This window comes from Stomoxys calcitrans, chromosome 4 (assembly GCF_963082655.1).
Source record: "Stomoxys calcitrans chromosome 4, idStoCalc2.1, whole genome shotgun sequence".
NCBI lineage: Eukaryota > Metazoa > Arthropoda > Insecta > Diptera > Muscidae > Stomoxys > Stomoxys calcitrans.
Window position 1 is genome coordinate 1,597,144 of NC_081555.1, and position 14,221 is coordinate 1,611,364.

General features: G+C 37.2%; 1 protein-coding gene and 1 long non-coding RNA gene across 4 annotated transcripts in view; both read right to left on the reverse strand.

Moving 5' to 3' along the window:
- Positions 1–264: 264 nt before the first annotated feature.
- Positions 265–14,221, reverse strand: part of LOC106091475 (sodium/potassium/calcium exchanger 3) — a 33,031-nt gene continuing 19,074 nt past the window's right edge. Inside the window, exons 2-8 of one of the 3 annotated variants that reach the window (XM_013258008.2) lie at positions 8,010–8,183; positions 7,755–7,942; positions 7,506–7,692; positions 7,378–7,440; positions 4,101–4,592; positions 1,228–1,329; positions 265–1,151 (exon numbers count right to left, since the gene is read on the reverse strand). In XM_013258008.2, the coding sequence (XP_013113462.1) occupies positions 814–1,151; positions 1,228–1,329; positions 4,101–4,592; positions 7,378–7,440; positions 7,506–7,692; positions 7,755–7,942; positions 8,010–8,183 (1,544 nt within the window). In that variant the 3' untranslated portion in view covers positions 265–813. Of the gene's footprint in view, positions 1,152–1,227; positions 1,330–4,100; positions 4,593–7,359; positions 7,441–7,505; positions 7,693–7,754; positions 7,943–8,009; positions 8,184–14,221 lie in introns of all 3 variants that reach the window. The other 2 variants (XM_013258007.2, XM_013258009.2) reach the window with 2 other exon arrangements.
- On the reverse strand, positions 11,867–12,408 carry LOC106091479 (uncharacterized). Its single transcript, XR_001222004.2, has 2 exons — positions 12,321–12,408; positions 11,867–12,210 (listed from the first exon to the last, which is right to left on the reverse strand). It is a non-coding gene; the product is annotated as an uncharacterized LOC106091479 (long non-coding RNA).

Consider the following 14,221-nt stretch of genomic DNA (forward strand, 5'->3'; position numbering starts at 1 on the left):
TTGGTTTTTACATTTATTTAAATTTGTTTTTTATTTATATTTAAATTACAAATCTTATAAAATAAATTAAAATTCATTAAAATTTTGCTTATAGATGTGTTTGCAAATTTCATTTATACATACATCTTTCTCAAAGGACAAAAATTGACAAGTTTCAATTGTTAACGTTGTACAAAGTAAATTTTTATTTAGGTGTCTTTGGTGTGCGAGTGTGTGTGTGTGTGTGTAGGAAGTGTTTATTTCACTTTACGAAGGGAGTGTGGGAAAATATAGAATGCAAAGCTGCCTATGAAGGACAAGTAAGGGCTTTTCTTCTTCTTTCGCATTGAATGAGTGATGAATGAAGTTGCTTAGAAGTTGAATGAAGTTGCAATGCATGGTGATGGTAGTATTGGAGTGCAAAGATAAACCATATAGACAGTGTAGACTAAATTACTTTTAACAAAACCGAAAAAAGGAGTTAAATAGGGAGGGACAATTATGATAATAATTATACTTAAAATACACTTAAAGAAAAGTTTTGTTGTTTGTTCGGTTTGTATTGGGTGCGAAGTATGCTTGTGCGCTCAATCTTCGACCAATGACTTTAAACGTCATTTATTACCGGGTTTGCCGCTATTTGCCAGTTGTGTTGGTTGGTGGATTCTTGCAGACAATAGAAATTTTGGACTTAAAACAAAAATGTGTTCTTCTGATTGTATTCAAATTTGATAACTTAGTTTAACGAAACGACATTAATATAGACATTGATTTACGGTTTTCAACTCCACTGTGATGTTGAAAGTCTTTCAGTTTTGGGCGGCCTCAGAGTTTTCACGATCTACCGCATGTGGGCAAATTAACCCGGAAGAAGACATTCAATTCGATCAAGGAGGCAAACACCAGAAATACCAAATATATCACCAGGCAAGCAGTGCCTACTTTTCGGTCCAATTTGAATTTATTGCACGAGAAGGTCAAATACAAGAGAAAGAGAGTCGATAGCAGGGTTATGGCGGAATATTCCAGACCGGCGGAATTTATGCCAACATAATTTTGCCCAGGTTGTATGGGGAAAAAGACAGCTTTGATGAGCCATGGAACACCCAAACAGAGTAGGATGTCAAAAGTATTGGAACCGATTGAGTTGCAAATACCCATTGAGCCGTGACCTGTTTTTAGAAAGAAAACATTTAATATCACATATTAGATGAATGACAAGTTTATTGAGAAAATTACAAAGATTACCTCTTTTGGCTACAATGACACTAGAAACAGCTTCGGGCACGCTAGTACCGGCCGCTAAAAATGTTATACCCATTACGGAATCTGGAATCTTTAATGTATCGCCTGAAATGCAAACAAAAAAGATAACAAATGATGTCACTAATATAGAGCCATCACATAATTGCAAGCATCTCTACAAATCTCTCGATTAAAGCTAAAGATCCATTAAAACTATATTTGTTTTATTTATTCAAACATGTAGTCGAAGCCAAGAAACCAGAACTACTCCTAAATAATAATAAAATAAAAAAACAAGTAAAAGAGTGCTAAGTTCGGCCGGGCCGAATCTTATATACCCTCCACCATGGATCGCATTTGTCGAGCTCTTGCCACGTGATAACTTTTTAGGCAAACAAAGGATAAAAGAATAAAATTGCTTTATTATTGGAACAATATCAAGTTATGGTTCATTTCGGTCCATAATTGAACCGAATATTGGAGACTATAGTAGAAGTCATTGTGTAAAATTATAGCCAAGTCTAGTAAGAATTGCGCACTTTAGGGACTAAAGAAGTAAAATAGGGAGATCGGTTTATAGGGGAGCTGCATTAGGCTATAAGTCGATTCATGCCATTTTCGACACGTATGTTAAAAGTCATAAGAGAAGCCGTAGTAAAAAATTTCAGCTAAATCGGATAAGAATTGTGCCCTCTAGCAGCTCAAGAAATCAAGATCCCAGATCGGACTATATGGCAGCTATATCAAAACGTGGACCGATATGGCCGATTTACAATCCCAACCGACCTACACTAATAAGAAGTATTTGTGCAAAATTTCAAGCGGCTAGCTTTACTCCTTCGAAAGTTAGCGTGCTTTCGACAGACAGACGGACTGACGGACAGACGGACGGACATGGCTAGTTCGACTTAAAATGCCATGACGATCAAGAATATATATACTTTATGGGGTCTTAGACGAATATTTCGAGGAGTTACAAACAGAATGGCGAAATTAGTATACCCCCATCCTATGGTGGAGGGTATAAATAAACGGACAAAAACACCATAGCCGCCACTCATAGGTAGTAAATATGTAATAATAGTAAAAATTTCACTAATGAATCCATTATTATTATTAGTTCCACTACCCATAGTAAGCAGTTTCCTTTATTGGCCCTAATAAATGATATCTCACAGCTCAACTGACCACAGTCACTTAAGGCTCAATCGCCCAAGGTCCGGCTTGATTTATAATTGGAAATTTTCATCTAAAAAAACGGCATATCATTACTGAACTAAACACATAAACTAAAATTCGCTTATTACAACCAACGTGGAACATATTTCTCAAATATGCAATCACATGCATCCTCCTCTCACCGTTGGTTGTTCCATATGGAATTACTTAAGTACAATATCATCGCTATAAAGAACTCTAACATAATAAAGTCTCTGCATAAATATTAGATTACTTTATATTGGGTTGCTCAAAAAGTAATTGCGGATTTTTAATATAGTCGGCGTTGACAAATTTTTTCACAGCTTGTGACTCTGTAATTGCATTCTTTCTTCTGTCAGTTATCAGCTGTTACTTTTAGCTTGCTTTAGAAAAAAAGTGTAAAAAAAGTATATTTGATTAAAGTTCATTCTAAGTTTTATTAAAAATGCATTTACTTTCTTTTAAAAAATCCGCAATTACTTTTTGGGCAACCCAATATTTCTGGCTGATGGCCTAATATTTAAACTACACAACTACAGTGCATTTGTTTGTAACACCCAGAAGGAAGAGCGATAGACTCATTGATAAGTATGCCGATTGACTCAGAATCACTTTATTATTCGATTAAGCTATGTCCGTCTGTCTGTCCATGTTAATTTGTGAACAAAGTACGGGGCACACTTTTCATCCAATCCAATCATCTTCAAATTTGGCACCGGCATTTTTTTGCTCAAGAGACAAAACCTATTGAAATTGCAAAAAATCGGTTCAAATTTGGATATTGCTCCCGATTTGGACTCATTTGCAATATATTGGTCATTTGTTAGCCGATTCTCTCGAAATTTCGCAGAAAGGATTTTCTTACGACTCACGACCAGTGTTGCTACTCAAGAAAACTATTTCCTACCAAAATTAAAGAAAAATCCTACCAAACCCGACCCATACCTACTAAATGGTCTACAAGCCAAAAATGCGGTATATGTTTCTATACACACCACCGAAAAGTTGGCTATTTTTCTATTCCATTTGCAAAACATCAAATTATACATTTTCAAATATGCAAAGTATAAATGATGAAATCACTCTATTGCCTCAGTTCAAAGATGGCCTATATCTTGATATAGCACCATTTATACCGATCTCCCTATAATAAGAGTCGTATATACTTGTGCTGAGTTTGGATAAATCCTTACTACCTACAATATTTTCGTCGTTACCGTAAGTTGCATACACCTCTCAATATCTGAGTATGTACCAGATCTGAACATATTTGTATGCAGCTGCCATATGACCATATTTTCCGATTGAAGACATTAAACAGGTGCAATTTTAATTTTCTTTGTTCGGTTCGCGCTGCTTGTGTCGTTCGTTTACTGCTTTGCTCGCAAGTTTTTTCTCTGTCACTCTCTCTCTCTCTATTATTGCCCTAAAATCCAATTTTATTATCCAATTGGGGCCTATATCTTATTCTGAACCGAATTTAAAGGACTTCGGTGGAGGTCGGGTTCTCCCAACTTTTGCCTTCCCTTACTTGTTTTAGAAACAATTGGGTGAACATCAAAGATTGCTGCTGGCACAAAAATAAATTTGCTTAAAGACCATGTGATTGCGGTTCAAAATTTTAACACAATCTGTAAGAACAAAGGAAAAATGTTGTCTAATTTTAATACACTTACCAATTATGGTTATCATCCATGCAACCACATATGACAAAGATCCAATCCATACAATACACATCACAAATGTCAAGGGGAAGATTTTATTGTTTTTGGTCTTTTTACAATCCGGTATGGCAATACGGAACAGCAAATGTATGGGCCATATTATTATCCAGGTAAATTGGGCAAAACAACTCTTACCCCACGGGTATGTAAGCAGCGAATATCCCTCTTCTTCCTCTTCGCCATTCGTTGAGGATGTATCGTTTGCAATCGTTGCTGGCGTTGCCTCAACATCTAAACTCTCTGGGATTACAACTGGTGGTGCTTTGGTGCAGCTGCCAGAATTATTTGTAGACACCGTTGAGATAGTTGTGGTGATTGTGTTGCTGATGCAAGTGGTTGCAATGGGCGGTGAAGCTGATGGCGGTATCTTGGGCGGTTCATTATTGACGCCACCATTCAACTGAATGGTGGACAAATTATGGCAAATACGATTCTCCACGATTTCTATGGAGTCCAAAAGAACAAAAATCATAGTTAGGAGTGATTTAAACATAAAAACTCAAATAAAATAGAACAGACATAGTTAGAGATTAGAGAGAAATTGTAAGTATATAGAACTTGTGAGAATATTTACAAGAGCTTATGGGTCGTAGGAAATGTAAGTTGATCAAAAGTGGACCGCATATACAGAGGCTATGTTTGTTGGCTAAACGAACAAAGTCGCAATCACATAGCTGCCCTAAATGGACTATCATAAATTCAAAAACTAAAACATCAAGGCATCGAATAATCCGTACACATATGATATGATATAGTCCAAAGTTCTTATAAACACGTTATAGCCATGTCTAATTAAAAAATTGGACGGCTAACCCACAAATGTGCATAAATATAGTCTAACGTAAATGTGTACGACTATTGTAATTTAAAACCAGTAAGGAAGGGCAAAAGTCGGGCGGTGCCGACTGATAATACCCTACACCTACCCTATAAGTACAATGTGGGAGCTATATCCAATTCTGAACCATTTTGGATGGACCTCTGCGGATGTTTTCAGATAAGTTATGAAACAATCCGTATCAAATTTCGAGCAAATATGTTCAAACTGTAATAACTACGGTTGACAAATTACAACATTATTGCAAATTACCCAAAATCTAACGAAAATATGTATGGGAGCAATATCTAATTCTGAACCGATTTCGAGCAAACTTCTCCGATAATGTGGTAGGCGCCGAGGAAAGCGTTGTGCAAAATTTTGGCAATATTCGTCAATAAATGCGCTTGCAGTGACCCTAGAAGTGAAAATCGGGCGATATACATATATGACAGCTATATCTAAATCTGTGCCGAATTCTATGAAATTCACCTGTAATGTTGAGAGTGAAGAGAAAATGCTTCCTGCCAAACTTCGAGAGAATCGGGTAAAAAATGAGCACTTTAGTGCAATATTTCTCAAAATCGGACGAACATAGATATGGGAGCTATACCTAAATCTGAACCGATTTCGAGCAAACTTCCCAGATACTGTGGCAGCCGTCGAGCAAAGCGTTTAGCAAATTGCTGGCAAGATGGGTCAATAAATGCGCTTGCCGTGACTCCAGATGTTAAAATCGGACGATATATATATGAAAGCTATATTTAAATCTGAACCGATTTCCATGAAATACACAAGTAATGTCGGGAGTCAAGAGAAAATCCTTCCTACCCAATTTCGAGTGAATCAGTTAACAAAGAACAATTTTATTGCAATATTACTGCAAAACGGACGAACATATATATGAGAGCTATATCTAAATCTGAACCGAAATCGAGCAAACTTTAGAGAGAATCGGTAAATAAATGACCATTTTATTGCATTATTACTGCAAATCGGCCGAACATATATATGAGAGCTATATCTAAATCCGAACCGATTTTTTCCAATTTCGTCTTGCGACCTGTACTTTGTAAACAAATTAACATGGACAGACGGACATAGTTAAATCGAATCAGAAAGTGATTCTGAGTCGATCGGTATACTTATCAATAGGTCTATCTCTCTTCTTTGTGGGTGGAGTAGGGTATAAAAAGGGCTCCCGATACGGTATAACTATGAGCATCACACATGCTGGAACTTTGAGCTCCAATCTGTGTCTGTGGTCTATCTCTCTTCCTTCTGGATGGAGTAGGGTATAAAAAGGGCACCCGATACGGTATAACTATGAGCATCACACAGGTTAGAACTTTGAGCTCCAATCTGTGTTATGTTCTTCGTTGTCACGAGAAGCTTAGCTGGAAGCTACCTGGCGCATCCACCGGTTGCGGATAGTGGAATGCTCCATAGAGAGTATCTGCAACTGCAGTCGAGGACAATCAGAGCGGTATCGAGTGGAGAGCTTCAGTGAGAGGTCGGGTGGCACCGGCTCTTTCTTAAATACTGAATGCCTATGATACTCGAAACGTCAAGGCGAGTTTTTGGTGCCTTTAAATAATCAATGGCCATCATGTTCCTGCGGCGATCGGTCGTATAGACTGGAACTAGCCTGCCCGCTTATAAGAGCTTGACGAGGATCGCCACCTCCACATGCAAATGTGATTACAACAACAACAACAACAAAAGACCTCTATGGCTCTAAATTAAGAAATTGGGCAAATAAATAGATATTTTAGAATGTGGAAAGGGATTAAAATTTTTGAAAAGAGCTTAACATTTTTAAATGCTATCCTTATGGAATGCATGTCTTATGGAACGGTTTAAGAAAAGTGACTTGTTAGTTCATGTAACTTGGACTTAGACTGCGAATATAATACAGTTGGCATTTTTCTTAAAATTGTGATGTGAAGATTTCATCTTTAAATAGAAAGAAATGTTATTTTCGTTACAGAATAAAGTGTGTTTTTATATTTTACATACATTCATAGACGCGAAACTCATTAAATCTGCATTTGGTATCCAAACGATAGGTAGGAATGTATATCGAAATAGTGCTTAAGTGAGGAGAAGTACATTTTGACAATAACAATACACAATTAAACTGAGTAGTGCAATAGAAAATATTTTATATGTTGCCTGTAAATATTTTAGGATGAGAAGGTGAATGAGACAAGCTGAAAAATGTTTTAGAACAGTTTCGTGGAAAAAAGATAAAAAAAAATTAGTGATTTAAGAGTATATTAAAAGACATTGCGTTTCTCATTAGCACTTGCAGAAACAATGCAGACAAGACAGAGACACAACAACGAAACACAAGAAGAGGTAAGCAAAAGGAAAAGAAAATTTTGTATAAACCTGGTTCTTTGTCATTACTGTTCTTAGTTTGTATGCTACAATTTGAGGAGCGGCTGCGCGAACGGGCTTGTTTAACACCTCCTGTGGGTTTTTGGTTGATTACAAGGTAACAATCTCTCCAAGTTATTACAATGCTACAAACTCACCTTTGGCACACTTTTGAAAGGTTTTATCAAAATACATAACAGCCAAGTAGACAGCATACAAGGAGACCAAAATCAGGGCCTCGTACCATTCCACACGTTCGTCGTGCATGACACAAATCAAAACAGCCACAGTAAAGCCATAAGCTATGCTATCCCTTGTAAGCGGCCACCAATCCAATGGTATCGTCTGCAAAAAAAAAGTGTCAAAATAATGGAAGCCCCACATGGGTGTATGTTGTAAGAACCAACCATTCCAGCTCCTATGCCACAACATGCCGCCACCGCCAAAATATTAAAAACGGCAGACCCAACAATGGTACCAACGCCGATGTCACCCTCGGTAATAAATGTACCTATCACATTTACAAAAAGTTCTGGAGCTGATGTGGCGGCAGCCATAAATGTGGCACCCGCTACGTCATTCGACATGTTTAAGGCTGAAAATATATATCATGCAATTAAAATCACACATTTAAAAAGATAGCGATTAGAGGTGATGCTTACCGGCACATATCTTTTCCACGGCGGGCACAAAATATTCATCACATACTACAGCTAAGGCTACAAATAAATATAAACTGGCTATAACATGAAGTACAACAGCACCCGATTGTCTTTGGGCTTCTGTGAATAAATCCCGGGGGAAATCATCTATAGCAGGCTGTGTGCAATTTATGTCTGAAAAGAGAGGAATCATATATAGAATAACAAAATATTTCGTACCATCCGCCATCCTGCCATACTATCCTCCTTCACACATTATCTTGTCATTATTTAAGATTTGATTCACTATATATTCTTACTGAAAACATCCCATATTAACTTACAATGCCTTAAATGAAGCGCAAACTTTACTCAGTGTGTATGTTTCTATTGTATCATAAATATATTATATATAGATAAAGAATTTGAACCTCGCACATAGACCGGTTGGTGTCGCTTGTGACTATAGAAAAATGAGAATTATCTAAGAACATGCCGCAAGCAGAATTCTGCTATCAATGCCTGCAGTGTGCGTCGTTTGCACTTTCTAAATATGCATTATTTCCTTTTCCGTGAAGGGCACTATGGCTTAATGCGCATATATAGGGTTTCGGCAGTCGTAGCTTCCAATATGTGTATCTTTTTATACCCACCACCATAGGATGGGGGTATACTAATCTAGTCATTTCGTTTTTAAACACCTGGAAATATTGATCTGCGATCTCATAAGGTATATATATTCTGGATCCTCCCATATAAACCGATCTACCGATTTGACTTCTTGAGCCACTAGAAGCCGCAAGTTTTGTCCGATTTTGCATGTAGTATTCTGTTATGACTTCCAACATCTGCGTCATGTAGGGTCCAAATCGGTCTATAACCTGGTATAGCTCCCATATAAATAGAACTCCAGATTTGACTTCTTGAGCCCCTGGAAGCCACAATTTCCATCCGATTTGACCTACACTTTGCACATAGTATTCTCTAATGACTTCTAACAACTGCGTCAAGTACGGTTCAAATCGGTGTGTAACCTGACATAGCTACCGATCTCACAACTTGACTTCTTGAGCCCCTGAAAGCCGCGATTTTCATTCGATTTTGCACATAGCATTCTGTTATGACCTCCAACAACTGTGTCAAGTACGGCCCAAATCGGTCTATAACCTGGTACAGCTCCCATATAAACCGATTTCCCGTGTTGACTTATTGAGCCCCTGGATGCCACAATTATCATCGGATTTGGCCTACATTTTGCACATAGTGTTCTCTTATGACTTCTAACAACTGTGCCAAGTAAGGTCCAAATCGGTCTATAACCTGATATTGCTCCCATATAAACCGATCCCCGATTTGACTTCTTGAGCCCTTACAAGTCGCGATTTTTGTCCGATTTGGTTGAAATTTTGCATGCGGTGTTCTGTTTTTTAAATTTTCAACAACTGTGCCACATTCGGTCCAAATCGTTCTATAATTTGATATAGCTCCTATATCAACCGATCTCTTGATTATCATTATCATTCGGCTTTAATTAGAAGCTTCAATTTTGCTGGTTTGACAGGAGTTTGGTATGTAGAATAAAATTATGCCCTTCAACTAAATTTAGTTTGTATACATTTTTAGCAGAATCCATGGTGGTGGGTTTCCAAGATTCGGATCGGCCGAACTTAGCACGCTTTTACTTGTTTTCTTTTATCACTCTTCTTTTTTCTGGAAATTAGATTTTTTTTTAATTTTCGGCAGAGCTGCTTGCTTTGAAGGAAAATAAACTACAGTAAGACCTCGATTATCTGGGAATTGATTATTCGGGAATCTCTATTATCCTTGATAGAAAAGATATTTTCGAATTTTATCCACATCTTCGATTATCCCTGATTATCTCTATCATCCGGAATTATAAGTACACTTTACGATTATATTTAAATAAAAAACAAAATAAATATAAATCAAAAAGAAAAAAAATTAAAGAATGGCCCAATGGTAACGGAAAAGGCTTAAATTATCCACTAAAAATTGAACATAAGTTCGGAATGTCAGTATTCTAAAAACCTGAGATGATGATCGAGCGATTAAATCCGGATTTAAAGAGCAGTGTAAACGGAGTTTAACGGTTTGTTGCAAAAGTTTAGAAAGCTCGTCTATGATGGAGCTTCATCGCCAAAAATTGAATAAAGTTCATCGATGCACTGTTGTTGAGTTAATCCACGTCGAAAGTTGTAAAAAATAATTGCATGAACATGATCACCATTTAATTCCATTTTTTTAAGCGAGATGAATCTTTTGAGTTACTGCAAACTACACAAATGGCGTTCGTATGTCAAAACGTTTTGAGCACTTATAACATCAAAAATGTCAAGTTTAACGATAGAGATCTCAGTTGGGAGATTGCAACACAAGGGTTGTCCAATCCCGAAATATAAAAAGCAACACTCTTAGTACCTGCTCAGTCTTTCTGGGTTTTATACCTAGTCCATTAGCCATCTCCAATATAGACAGCATCATATATGCACCTAGAAACATGTCTGTGGTAGTATAAGGACATCGGCCACCCACCAAGATAATGCCATCCTCGATTACATCAACTTTCGCCCTCTGCTCTTCAAAACTCCTGACAATTACCTACTTATCCTGCGCTTCAAGGAATTTCTTGACTACCCGCGATTCATGTACGATTCATTTATTCATACAACTAGTGTTGTCTGCGTTGCAGGTATCGGCTTTACCTCTACCCTTTCCTGGTGATATGAAGCCGTTTGGGGTACATCTGCATGTTATGTTATTGTATATTGGAGATGTCAACGGGTTAAGCCTTTGGGAGCTGATGGCAATTGCAGACATACATATTTCAATTTTTGTTTTATTTTTATTAGATGACAAAATTAAATAATATCTTATTCTGATTGGTTGAAACAAATTTGCGAACGTTTGAAATGTTGCGGCGAATCGAATTTTATTCGATTACAGGTTTTGACATATCGAGTTCCCATAAAAGATGCTTTATTGTAGCAATTCGCCGATGCGGTCACCTTATAAATACGCCTTGAACATTATTTAGGCATTTACTTTAGTTTACATACCTTGAATGGCTCGTTTTTACGGGAAACGAGTCGTTTTGCCCTCGCAATTTGCAAAGACAAAACGAGTCGTTTTCAGTGCATTATAATGGCAAAACGAGTCGCTTACCCAAATTAGCTTTGACCTAAACGCCTTATAACACGCTCACACCATAGTTGTTTTGATTAAATGACTCGTTTTCTTTTAATAATATACGAAAAATTAACTATCTTTCAAAAACACAAGTTTTCAGCATTTAAACATAAACAAATGCTAAGATTGTGCTTAATGAAGGGAGTACCATTTAAAGTCAAGGAATAAAAATGAAATATTTTGGAAAAAATGGATGAAGAAAATAGATTCCAATAATATTTTTCATAACTATGATGAATTTCTAATTTTGAAACATTATAAACATGTACATCTAAAATATTTTTTTTCTTTGTACATTCATCTGTCTGGTTGTGACAATAGTCGTCGTCGTAGTAGCCACATCTCCATGTGTAGGGAGCGATCATCGTCAAGCTCGTTTCTACGATTGCCGCAGGAACATGATGGCCACTGGTTATTTAAAGGCGGCAATAATTCGACAAGTATCACAGACTCTCATTATTTGAGCAAGAGTCGGGGCCGTCCGGTCTCTCACTGGGACTCTCCACTCGATACCGCTAATTGTCCGCGACTTCGGTTGCAGCTACCACGTGTAAAGCTTTCTACTATCCGTAACCTGTGAACGCTCCCGGTAGGCCCCAGCTGAATTTCTCATGATAACGAGAGCTCAGAGTTACAGCCTGTGCGTTGCAAAATTTAAACCACATGCGAAGGAAACTGTATATAAATATATTTTATTTTAGGAAAATAATAACCAAAATATTGAAATTCCATTGCGATTATAGAATGAAGGATTAACAACGTTCTTAATGATGAAATATTTTAAGGGGGTCTAATATATTCTTTGTAGCTACTATCTAATCGTAGCATATATGTATTGAACATGATTTCTCTCGATGATAATGAAGTTCGATAAATGAAACGTGCGCAATTATTTCAAGGTTCAATGTACAGCAATTTGTCACGGGTTTCTGCCGCAGTAGGAAGTGCACGTTCTACAAAGATCGTTGGAATAATCAATTGGCATATTTGGCACTTTGGAGCCAGGACAAGAAGACTTTCAATTTAAGCATAGTTAAGCATTTGCAATCATTTGAAATAGAAAGCAATATGCATTCATTTTGCTAGGAAAACAGTTATCAAAGTATTAAAATTCTGTTTTTTTACCAATGGGAGAAATTTTCATTGCGATTACGGATTGACGAACAACGTTCTAATATTAAAACAATATTAACAGGGCCTCAATTATTTCATATTGCCACAATTTAATCGTACTTTAGATGTAATTTCCAATACATCCTTTGAATATTAAATTAAATTGAGGAACAAGGAGCCACCAATTAAACCTGGTAGCTGATACAGTGGCGAGTGCGAAGTTAATACATCCGATAATAGAAGATTTTTGGACAAATGAGTCCATGCCCAATATATAAAAGCAACTCACCGAAATGTGAGATAATTATATCGCTGTTGAATGTTTATCTCAAAATAATATCTCATATTTGGCTTCCATTTTCAGTTCCATGCAAAAGCTTAGGAGGTGGGAAAAAATCCCCCCAGAAAATTTGTAGCCCCCAGAATACTAAAAACTACATTGTTTTTGACAAAAAGTTACTAATTTTATTGCTACTCAAAGGGTTTGAGCTCTTCCAGTTAAATGGGCTGGAACCAAAGGAGATTTATCTTACTGTATAAAGAATGAACGTAGGGCTTTCGGGACATACGACAATGAGTGGCACTCTGAGTTTATCTCAAGACACAAGAAACAGAGGATAATTTACTTAAATACAAAATTTGTCGCCCTATACGGGTAGAATGCAGTTTCGTTTGAGCTGAATCCACAGCAGGTATTTATAAGTAGGTGCCTACCAAAGGCCAGCGCGAGACCATTCATTTCTGCTTTCAAAACACACCAACAATCATAGAGCATTTCAAGAACTGAACTCTTCGTTTAAAAATACAACCTTGTATGAGATAATTGAGAACTGACTCAAAAAGGTAACAAAACAACGAGATGAGTGAATGCGAAAAAAGTGCCCTTCAGCAAAAAGAAAGATTGAATTATCTTTCATTGAGTTGGACAATGAATGTATTCGGAACGTTTTGCTACAGATAAAGTATTTTTTCTGTCGTCTGCTTTCGTAGTACGAAGGCAACGTACGAAAATAAACAGTTTGTGAACGATTTGTTTGATAGGTTCATCTGTTGAAAATGACAGCGAAACGCTTTCATAGGAGTAATTTCTCATATCTCACTATTGCGGTCATGAATTCGAGATAAAAATACTCCCAAGCCGTGAACAGTAGTTGTTTTTACTCAACAGCAACTTGTTCGTTTTACTGTATCTTCAGTGTCTCGGTCGTCAGTAGTCGTGAAATTCAACACCATGTGGGTTCGGCCTTCACGAGTTCAGCAAGAACAGTCACCAATGAATGGTGACTGTGTAGGTTTGTCCGGAAGAAACAATAGGCTATATAATTCTTTGATATCGGAAGGGGGCGGACCCTCCCTCTTACCAAAAAAAGTAACATCTAAAAAAAGTAGCCCGATCGGGACAATATGGGACTCAAATGAAAGGTATTCGGGAGTAGAATACGAATTTGATATCAAAAGTTTGGTCCAAGTACCCCTTCCAATAGGCATATTGGACGATCATGACAATATGGGACTCAACTGAAAGCTATTCGGAAGTAGATTACGAATATTGTCTGCAAGAATCAATAGGTTGTATAATTGATTGATATCGGAAGAGGGCGGACCCTCCCCCGTCACCTCAAAAACACCATCCAAAATCAAAGTTGACCGATCGGGACAATAAGGGCATCAAATGAAAGGTATTGGAGAGTAGAATACGAATATGATATTGAAAATTTGGTCCAAGTGACCCAGGGGCCACCCCAACTCCAAAACTCGGCCAAACAGACATATTGTACATACATATCAATATGGGTCTCAAATGATTGGTATTCGGGAGTAGATTACGAATGTGACATAAAAAATAGAGTCCAAGTAATTAGGGGTGGCCCCACCGCCAAAAAGCCCCTAAATGGGTATATCAGCCGATCATG